Source organism: Tripterygium wilfordii, chromosome 19 (assembly GCF_013401445.1).
Source record: "Tripterygium wilfordii isolate XIE 37 chromosome 19, ASM1340144v1, whole genome shotgun sequence".
Classification (NCBI taxonomy): Eukaryota; Viridiplantae; Streptophyta; class Magnoliopsida; order Celastrales; family Celastraceae; genus Tripterygium; species Tripterygium wilfordii.
This window is the reverse complement of record NC_052250.1, coordinates 2,151,173-2,162,456: the sequence shown is the minus strand read 5'-3', so window position 1 is coordinate 2,162,456 and position 11,284 is coordinate 2,151,173. Positions and strand designations below refer to the sequence as shown.

The 11,284-nt window shown below is 36.3% G+C and overlaps 1 protein-coding gene across 1 annotated transcript; it reads left to right on the top strand.

Annotated features, from left to right (window-relative positions):
- Positions 1–5,168, top strand: LOC119985090 (ultraviolet-B receptor UVR8-like). The gene is made up of 7 exons (XM_038829261.1): positions 1–378; positions 553–1,202; positions 1,807–2,016; positions 3,080–3,190; positions 3,838–4,206; positions 4,301–4,408; positions 4,644–5,168. Exons 2-7 carry the CDS (start codon positions 861–863, stop codon positions 4,971–4,973), a joined length of 1,470 nt encoding a protein of 489 aa, XP_038685189.1. The 5' UTR covers positions 1–378; positions 553–860; the 3' UTR covers positions 4,974–5,168.
- Positions 5,169–11,284: the final 6,116 nt, after the last annotated feature.

Here is an 11,284-nt window from a genome sequence, read left to right as displayed (position 1 = left end):
GTTGTTATCTATAGCTCCAATGGCCAGCTGACGCAGAAATCCTTCACTGTGCCGACGTGGGAGCTGCATTGTCCTCCACGTTTCGCCTGAAACTCGCTAACAAATGCTTGACGAAGAAGAAACAACCAGAAGTGGCATCCACAAGAGCCCCACTTCAGTGCCCCCTTAAATTCTCCGGAGAGAGAGACAGCAATGACAGCAAATAAATGTGGCCCATAAATAGCCGCACAAAACACTGAACTTTTTCTTCGTTTACTTACTATTTCAATTTTCAATTGGTCAGAGTTTCTTTTTGTTTTTCTATAATCCCAATTTGTGACATTTCGGTGAAATCAGTGGGGATCGGCGACGAAAAGCTGACTTCTTTTTTTTCTCCTGGTAAGATTTTTGGATCTTTATCAGCTTTTCTTTCATGGGTTTTTGAATTTTTATCATCGCTTGCTTCGACGATCGCCCAGTCAGTGTCTTGAATTAGCTCTACTTTTGATTTCCATACTCCGGTTCAATTTTTGTTTCTGATTGTTGTCCTATTGGGTTTTGATCAATTTGCAGGAAAGTCTCTGCATTTCGTCGAATTCACGACAAATTCCCCCGGGGGGGGAGGGGGGTTGATTGTCACACACGGATGTTTTATTTCCAATCACTGTGTTATAAACCTGTCGATTTTTCGTCCAGTCCTCCGTTTCTGAAATCAATCTCCTGTATTTCCCTTCCTTCCGACGCCGTTTTCTTTATATGTTGCTTTAATTGCCTTAGATTCCGCCTCAACATTTGATATATATTAAGGACCTAAACCATCTTAGTCACACTCAATTTTCTAAAACAAGAGGAAGAAAATTTGATGGTGTTATTCTAACAAGATGGCTGGCCGGCATAGATTGCTCTCCATTGAGGAACTGCCCTCACATTTGATTCTAGAAATTCTGAGCTCTGACCGGCTTAGTGCTGCTGATCTGGTGTGTTTGGAGTTGACTTCCAAGACTTTTGGTGGTGGGAGTTCTTTGTTGTATCCTCAGAAATTCAGGTCGTTGGTAGATTTTGCTGCATTTCAGCTATGTATTGGGCATTCGATATATGCTGGGATGGAGTTGAATTTGCAGCGGCAGTTATTTGACCGATGCAATGGGAACTGGAAGCGGGTTTTGAGGTTCTTGCAGGCTGTGGAGCAATCATCTGATACAGTCAAGACCTCAGCAGGCAATGTACTATTTCTTTTGATTATTTGCTTTACGTTTATGAATGACTGAATGATCTGTTTGCGTATGGTAGAGTATGAATACGATACTAATATCGCGAGCTTAACCTGGTTGTTAGACTATGTGAATGCTTGTGGAAGAATTGTCATTTTTTATACATAAGTAGGGGAGATGGGAAGGTTAACACCATTTATTTTTATGTTTCACCGTCTACCACTTGTTGTGGCCCTACGTCAACTTACATTTAGGAAATTTTGATCGGACTATTATGTCATATTGCGATTGTATGTGCCTCGTGGGGTTTTCTGATGGATGCTAGTGTTGTGGCCGGGAACATCTTTATTTCTTGTTGATTACTTCAAATGTTAGAAGAAAAGTATCGTAGAACAGTTTTTCAAATTGGGTAACTTGGAATATCCTTTAATGGTGCCTGTTTTTGAGTGAAAATTCAGTTGAATTCTTACAGGGGCTATCCATCAACTGGGATGATGTAATTTGCTAAGATTAGATATATTATCAATATGCAAATTAGGCTGACAGGATTATGCTATTCCATACACTCCTTTTGCCAGTGAAGTTGTGCTTATCAATCATCGGTCTTTATATGCAGATGCAGATTACAACAGGAAAGTATCACACGATGCTGATCTGCAACTCGTCCGTTTACTCCTGTGGTTCGGGTTTGTGTGGTGTTCTTGGTCATGGTCCAGAGACGACTCAATGTGTAGCATTTTCTAGGATTAATTTCCCATCATTGGCACACGTGGTACAAGTCTCAGCCACCCACAACCATGCTGCCTTTGTTTTGCAGTCTGGAGAGGTATGTGGTTTCTTATAATTCCTATTCATGCCAGTCATTTCATGTAATTCGTTAGATATCACAAAATTCTTGTAGTTGTTGGGCCATCTGATTTGCTTATATATGGAATTTTGGGGTGCTGCTGTTTAACTGGGCATCTGTAATTGCAAGAACCAAGCAAACTTTTTGACATTAATGTGAACCTTGAATCAGCTTTCCTAAGAGACTATGCCATTATCTTTTGTTCATGCAGCGGCACCCCCTGGTTGCCCTTATAGTAATACTTTTGCTTCTTATTTTAAAAATTCATATGTGATTAACCAAATTTTCCATGGGATAAAATTTTCTTTTTCACTCAACAAAAGAAAAAAATGCACCAAATCAGATAAGTTATTAATGACTCAAGAAAACTAAGAAATAACCGCCCCTTTTAAAATCAAGTGATCCAATTAAATTGATTATGATTATTTGTGTGATAGAGAAAAATTTGTGAACCTGATTTTTGAGATTGCTTCGGATATGCAAATAGTGTCTAGATCTGCTCTATGAATAAACAGTAGATATATGCCTATAAGTTTAGTTTTAACTTATGAAAAGCTGCCTGTTTTGTTTGTGCGCATTGGTTGGTTACGTGTTGCATTTTTATTTTTTATTTTTTATCTACCATTCTAAGGCCAGTTTGCCGCTGTTGGTGCTTAGTAGAACTACTTAAAGAAGATGCTTATAAAGTTGATTCTATGAAATGCTGGAAAAAATGTTTTGAAACGTTACTTCAAAAAGTGGTTTTGAAAGCAGTTAGATGTTTAGTTTATTATATTTTTTGAGTACTTATGCTTACTAAAATAGACATATACTATTGAAAGATTTATGGATAGTAGGTAAAACTGTAAATAGTAAAGGATATTGCCCTTTGTTTGTCAGTCTTCTTGTCTGTTTGCGTGATCTTTTAAGAATAATAACCACTAGAAATTTCTGCATATCACCAAGGAAATGGTTTATGTATTATTGTATTTGCAAGATATACCCCCCCCCCCCCAAAGAAGTAGTTGTCATACTCATGTTGTGTTTCCAATTACTGATTCAGGTATTCACGTGTGGAGACAATTCATCATTCTGTTGTGGGCACAGAGATACAAGCCACCCAGTATTCAGGCCTAGGCTTGTTGAAGCACTGAAAGGAGTTCCTTGCAAGCAGGTAAGTGCGTATCCATTTTGGAATTTGCAAATGATGATGTTGCATATTTGTTCTAAAACTAGGAATGGTTGTTCATTAATGCCATTTGATAAATGCATAAATTATTATGCTTATAGGGTGAAAGTTGTTTATTTGTGTTAGTGTAAATATATGCCTACCAATTCGAATTCTATTATTGTTCATAGATACTATAGTTCTTACTTGGTTTGATTGTTTTCTGCCAATTTTAATGTATGGAGATGGAGTATATTCATGTGTAAATTCCAAGTACTTTTTTGCTATCCAGAGTTAATTTAATTCATCTGCACTTGTGAAATGCAAACAGTCTTTGTTAAAACGATGTATGCCAGTGCAGATTTTTTGGTCTTCAGTTTTCAGCTGTTCATTATTTATAGGGTAGTCTTTAGTTTTAAACGGTTTAAACTAAGTAACAATTCTTATAATATCATCCATGAACATTTTTCTTCATGATTTGATCAAAATAAGGGTCAAAACCCTCGTTATGAACTTCAGAATTCTTTAATTTACCTTGCTATTATTCCAATTGAGGAAGTGATTAGCTTTATTCCCTTAACTTCAGTGTCTCGAGAACTGCAGTCCCCTTTGGTTTGTTGCCTCCGAATTTAAATAGACGGAACGTTTTTCAGGTTGCTGCAGGCCTTAATTTTACGGTTTTTCTCAAGATACAAGGCCAGGTCTATACATGTGGGTCCAACACGCATGGCCAGCTTGGACATGGCGACACATCAGACCAACCAACCCCCAAGGTTGTTAAACTGCTTGAGGGAGTTGGCTCTGTTGTTCAAATTGCTGCTGGTCCAAGTTATGTCCTAGCTGTCATGAACAATGGGGTGGTCTACTCTTTTGGTTCTGGTTCTAATTTCTGTCTTGGTCATGGGGAGCAGCATGATGAATTGCTTCCCCGTGCAATCCAGACGTTCAGCAGAAAGGGTATTCATGTGGTTCGTGTCTCTGCTGGTGATGAGCATGCAGCGGCATTGGATTCAAATGGACTTGTATGTTTCTTCACCAGAAGTGAACTCTGTTCTTAATCAGTAATGGTTGATGGTGCTTTGTTTTGCTGAATGAATTTTTTATGACGCGTTGTAGGTATACACTTGGGGCAAAGGTTACTGTGGTGCACTAGGGCATGGAGATGAGATTGATAAGACTCTTCCACTACTCCTGAACACCCTCAGGAGCCACATTGCTGTGCAGGTTATGATCATACTTGTTAAATTTATTACTTTCATCGACATTTCTGTTCTGGATATTTGTGGCAAATGTATGAATCATCTTCAACGTACTGCCAATTTCTAATTTTTGGCAAATGCATGAATCATCTTCGTCTATGGAAGTTGAACAGTAGATGAGGCTGTGTTTTGCATCCTGCATCCTTTATCCATTCCCCACGATTGCTCATCTATTGATCGCGAATCATGACTTTCTATAGGTATGTGCAAGAAAGAGAAAAACCTTTGTTTTGATAGATACTGGTTCGGTATATGGCTTTGGTTGGACGGGGTTTGGTAGCCTTGGGTTTCCAGACCGAGGATTATCAGACAAGGTGATGAAGCCTCGAGTACTTGATAGCCTACGTGGTCAACGCATTTCTCAGATTAGCACAGGTCTATACCACACGGTTGCAGTCACTAACCGGGGAAGAATATTTGGTTTTGGAGATAATGAACGAGCGCAGCTCGGGCATGACACTCTAAGAGGATGCCGTGAACCGACTGAAATTTATATTCAAGAAGTGGATGAAGAATTAGCTAGGTCATGATTCAGAAACTCCATGACCTGATCTGCAGGTCATATCTGCTGCTTTGTAAACTATGTAGGTATGTATGCTTTTCTGTATATCATCCATGAACGATCCTCAAGTTATCATAAAATTGCAGCTATGAATTCTTGGTGAAAGTGATAGATCAACTGACTGTAACGAGTGATGGTTGCTTTTAATCTTTGTTTCTTCATATGAATTACTACTACATTTTCGCAAATCACAAATTGCATGAGTGTTTGATGAGCGGAGTTATTAGCAGCAGACCTGGCTGGTGGTAGATAAGCGGACCATCGAGGTTTATAGGATCGAACCGTTTTGGTTCTACAAAAAAAACCAGAGTTGCAAAGAAACTGGTCAAAGTCAGTGTTTTAAAATACTGATTGTACTGATTGGATTGGCCGGTTCAACCGGAAATTAGAGGAATCGCCTGTAAGATTTAATAAAGTATTAGTGAAAGGTCTAGTAAAAAATCAGTTTGATTGGCCGGTTCCTGCTATGAATATTGGTTGTATTTAAAATTGAGAATTTTCAATAAAAAAAAACAAAATATGAAAATAAATAAGTAAAAGCAAAAAACTAAAAGAGTAAAAGTTCAACTTAATTGAGATTTAAATGGTTATATTGGATTTTGACTTTATAATTTATATGGTTATGTTGGACTTTCTTATAAGGATAGGATGTTTGTTAATTTGAGATTGAGTTTCCTAATATTGTGTTTAATTTGAGATTGAGCGTGTTATTATTGTGTTTATTATTTTATTTGGATGGATTTTAATTTATTGTATTTTTAAAAAATTTTCTAATAATTTATAGGTTTGTAATTTATTATAAATTTTCAAATGTTTTAGGGGTTTTTATCCATAAGGAAAAAAAAACTAAAAGTTGTATTCTAACAAGGATAACCTAAAAAAAACTTCAGAAAAAAGGACAAAGCTTACCAACTTATCAAAATACCCTCACTCTTTCTTCTTCTTGCTCCTTCTTCCTTGTGCCACCATATCAGAAGTTGGCCGTCTGACCATTGTTTTCGACGAATGAACTACTAAAATGAAGCTCTAGGTCAGCCCGATCAAAGTCCAGTCATCACCAATAGCCGATTATCACTTGAGTAGCCTGAAAAGCTTTGTGAAATCATGATCACCGTTTGAAAAAGAGTTAGATATGGCCAATACGTCCAGTGTCGACGACCATCCACACCTCCAATCAACTTCACGGACCAATGCACAGCACCTTTGAGGTTTTATTGTTTTTTCAAACTTTTTTTTCTTCTTCTTCTAAAATCGGATCTGAATCTGCAGATATTACATCTGTTTCAAAAATTCTAACAGATAACATTTCATTAAAGACAAATAATATTTTAACAAGATAGATAACATTTAACAAGACAGATAACATTATGAAATATATCAAAATAATCGAAACAGATAACAAATCACTTGCACTCTGCAGATCCCAAATCAGAACAAAAAACCATGAAAATCACCATAGAAACTGTCGAAAATAATGATGTGACGACAAATCGAAGGAAAACAACAAGATCTATAAGTCCCGAGGTGAGTATGAGTAGATCTAGTTCGAATACAAAAAAAATCGAGATGGAAAATCACTAAAAAGTGTCATAGAACTCTTGAATAAGTCATGAGGGGCGGAGATGAAGCTTCTGGCAGAGGTCAAAGATGAATCATGTGCAGGAGACATGTGTCATGTTTGAGGATGAAGATGAGATAATTTAGACAATAAAACTATATATTTTAACTTTTTTTGTCCTTTTTAGAATATTAGTTCAAACTATATGAACTTTACGCAATAAGACTTTTAAGTGTGTCATTCTTGGAACAAAACTCTTAAATGAGAGACTAATATTTAATTTTCTCAAAATTTTAATTAATTAAATCAAACCAACCGACCGGTCAAACCGGTTGCTGATGGCATAACTAGTCCGATTTAAAATATGGCATTTAAGACATTGGTCAAAAATAGTGAACTGGCAATCTGAGAAATCGAAAGTTTGATTCAGAAATTCAAATCTTTTTTATCCAAAATTATGGCATGATTTAAAATTTGGCAAAATATAACATTAGATCCCTAAACTATACCCCTATTTTCACTTTCGTCATTCAACTTTTTTCCCTCTTAACTTTGTCATTCAACTACTGAAAGATATCTATTTTGTCCTTTAAGTTAGAGAGTGACTAGAAAAATCCAACGTGACATCAATTTGGCATATCAGAGTAATCCTAGTATACAAAAGTGAATGATATTATCCCTAAACTATTAATGTCTAGCACTTTTAGTGCTTAAACTATACAACAAAATAGTTTGGAGATTTTGAAGAGTTAGGTATTTTGAGAATTTTGTGAGATGACATATGTAAAATTTAAGCCAAATGGGATGACAGGTGTAAAAATAATGCCAATTGGGATGTCATGTATGATTTTTCTTATGCCGATATCATTCGAGGGACGAACGAGATACCTTTGAATAGTTGATGGACGATTTTAAGAGTAAAAAAAGTTTAAGGACAAAAATGAAATTAAGAGCATAGTTGAAGGATGAAATGTATATTTTTGCCTTTAAAAATTTTCATTTGAATAAAACTTTTATTGAATTTTACATTATATAAACGGTCCCGCTATATAGCCCAAAGGATATAGTCCCAAAATTTCCCAAGCTGAGGTGTCATGCCAACTCACCTTGTCCACATGGATATTTTGAAATTTGACATATTTTGAAATCAAGTTATCACCTTGAAACACGTTACCTCTGTGTGAACCCATTTATCACCTTCAAACACTCTGTAACCCCATTTATCACCTTGAAACACGAGACTTCAATGTAAACTCATTCTCTCAACGCAAAGGTGAAAGCTTTTTCATGTATTGTTTCGATTTCAAGAAGAACTTGTAGGAGATTTGTTAACGAAGCCGCTTTGTATAAGTTCGACGTTTATCATCGTAGAAACATTTGAAGGTATGTCGTGATTTTGCACCAAATGTGATAGGCTACATCTCGATTTTCGTGGATTCTATATGCTTTTGATCGAATATGATACTATGATGTTAAACTCGTCAAATTGGTCGATAAAATTTTGGGTTTTTTCCGCCCTATTAGTGTCTTTTAAACAGCTCATGCCATCTGAGTAATGGGTTTCAATTCTAATGGCGATTTCGATGACTATTATGCATGTGTTTTATGTAAATGGTTTCTGGGTACATTGTTTGTAACCTAAATATTCCAGCTGATTAATATGAGTTGTTATTTGCTTATATGGAGCTTGAGAGTTATGGGTTTCAATGTGCATGGATATCGTCCATATATTGCAGATGCTAACTTTATGGTTTTCAATGTGCATGGCACATTTTATTGGTGATATCTGATTTTTTGGTGTTGGTAAAACATTGAGATTCCTATGCATTGGCTATAATTTATTCCATCTGCTGAATTTATGGTTTTCAATGTGCATGATTTTCGTACATTGTGACTAACAGAGTGTGTTTGAAACTCTTTTAATTCTCACATTGATTTAGATTATGGTCTCTGGGTTTCAATGTGCATTGTTTTTAAACTAAAAATTCGAGCTGAATCCAATGAGGTGGTTTTTGCTTATCTGAAGCTTGAGGTTTATGGGTTTCAATGTTCATGGCTATTGTCCATATATTCTAGATGCTGAATTGATGGTTTTCAATGTGAATTGCAAATTTTCTTTGTGAATCGCTATTGTCGTGACGTTGTTGATATTATTCAATGTATCTTTATCATGTTTCAGGTCTGACACTTGCCAATGGCTAATGAAGATGTTGAGAAGAAAAAAAGAGGGCAAGATGGGTACCCACTACAATACAAATCATACCTGGGGGGATTGCGTCACTAATGAAAAGCTTGTGTCTACGAAGGGAACATAAAAAGTGGCTGAAGAAGACACCCTGCTGGAATTTATTCAATCAATGGATAGGGAAAACTCCTGAAGTGAAGATAAGGAAAAATGACAAAAAATGACAACATCATCTGTGATATAATTCGTACCTATAACCACAAACAAGATGCATTCATATTAGGTAAGAAAAAGGTCCATCTAACTTCAAAGGACTTCACACTGATATTTGGAGTGTTGTCAGGGTGTGAGGATATGGTCATCGCAAGACAAGGGAAGCGTCCAGAATAAGAATTTGTGGCAAGGAGATTTGCTAACGACGTTAGGACTATGAAGGCAGTAGCTATTAAGGCTGCAATAGACAATGCAATTGCAGGAGATACAGAGGTTGATGCACAAGATGTGGCACGACTGCTAATGCTTTACGTATGTCTCACACTTTTCTTCTCCATTTCAGCAGATGGGATTACATGGGGATTCATTCCATACATTAAAGATTTGGAGAACATGAAGAAGTACAATTGGTCGAAAGCAATTGCGAGTAATCTAATGGATTCTATTAAGAAGTGTTCACAAAATCCTGAGAAGGTGACCGGCTGTGTAACTATTATATCGGTAAGTTAGTTTACATTGGTATTTCAATGCTTGAGGTTTGTTGGTTTCAATGTGCATGGATATTGTTCATATACATCCGGTTTTAGCTGCTGTTCACATTGTTTAGGTGCTGGTTTAGCTGTTGGTTTCAATGTACATGGTTTGGTTAATAATCTGAGAAAATTGGTTTGCATTGTTTAGCTGTTGGTTTCAATGTACATGGTTTGGTTAATAATCTGAGAACATTGGTTTGCATTGTTTAGCTGCTGGTTTCAATGTACATGGTTTGGTTAATAATCTGAGAACATTGGTTTGCTATCTTTGTGTGTATTGTGTGCTTACATTGTGCTGCATACATTGATCTTGTTAATTTCAATGTTTACATTGCTTGTGATTTTAACAACTGATTTCCCTCATCATATGTAGTACTGGTTCTGCGAGCATACAACATTGTTCGTTCCAACAGACACAAAAGGTTTCCCAAGATTCCTAAAATGGGATCTTAAAAAGTGGCCAAGGAATTTCAAAGAACAATACATAAACAATCTAACCGGATCCAAGGTAAACATATAACCCCTATATAATTAATTATAGTTTATATATAGTGTATATTGTGTTACATTGTTTTGATACACAATGTAACAACATAATAACTACGTATCCCTCAGGTTTTTAACTCAGAACTTGTTGAAACTGATGAGGAAACAACACTGATAATTGAAGACGCAGATGATGAACTCAACTCGGAGGAGGAAGATGAGGAGGAGGAGCAAGAGGATAATGAGGAGGTGGAGGATGAGGATGAGAAGGAGGATGATGATGATGAAGAGGAAGAAGCTGATGATGATGAAGAGGAGGAAACTGGTGAAAATGAAGAAGAAGATGTTGAAGCTATAGAAATCAATGCGAAAGGTGAAAATGTGGATTCAAGTGCTGTTTTGGATGGCTTGCAAACAACTATTACGCAATTGAAGCATGAAATAGCTGATCTAAAAATGAAATTGGTAGAAAAGGAAGAGTTGGAATCAACTATTGCACAACTGAAGCAGGAAATAACTGATTTAAAGTTGAAATTGGTAGAGAATGATGATATATTGAAAGAGGTTTTTGTTCGATTGAATGGTATGAAACAAGATATTGCAAAGAATGAGGCTGATTTGGAGGAAAAGGAAATGGAAATGAGGTACTTGAAGATTGTCAAGATCGAAAAAGAACAAGAAATCGAAAAAATGGGGGAGAAGTTAGAAAACATGAGAATGAGAGACCTTGTTTTGGTAGGTAGTTTACAGAAACACAAAGAATACATAATTGAGATTAAGGAGGAAAAAGAAGAGAAAGAAAATGTAACACCTAGCCCACAACAGATGAGAAGGGAGCAAAAAAAAAAGGGCATGAGAACAAGATCTATGATCACGAATGTGAGGGCGAGAACAAGAAGAGCAAAAGTGGATTCTGACTTTGAGTATGCAAATACGAAGAAGAAATTGCCAATAAGCAAAATGGTCACGGAGGAAAAGATCGAGAAAGACCGTGCAATTGATCTCGATGCTTTGGAGAAAACCAATACTGTGGCCAATGTAAAAAAGCATAAATTTGGGGCAGCATTTAAATATTTAAGTCCTGATGACCAAGCAAAGATGGAGAGAATTACAGAAATTGCAAATCCTAGGTGAGTATTCCTGGAATTATACTTTCTAAAAGCACACATTGTATTTTTCATTGGATGCATTGAATTTAAGAATTCAATATTTATGTTATTTCAGCACAATTGTTTGGTCTGGTGAGAATGAAATTAGGTTCTCAGACATGTTGAAACTGTCGGGTAATGGTATGGTCTCAAACA

Coding starts and splice junctions, on each gene's coding strand:
- LOC119985090 (XM_038829261.1), top strand. CDS start 861: ATGGCTGGCCGGCATAGATTGCTCTCCATTGAGGAACTGCCCTCACAT. Junction 1,203..1,806: donor TCAAGACCTCAGCAGGCAAT/GTACTATTTCTT, acceptor CTTTATATGCAG/ATGCAGATTACAACAGGAAA. Junction 2,017..3,079: donor TTGTTTTGCAGTCTGGAGAG/GTATGTGGTTTC, acceptor TTACTGATTCAG/GTATTCACGTGTGGAGACAA.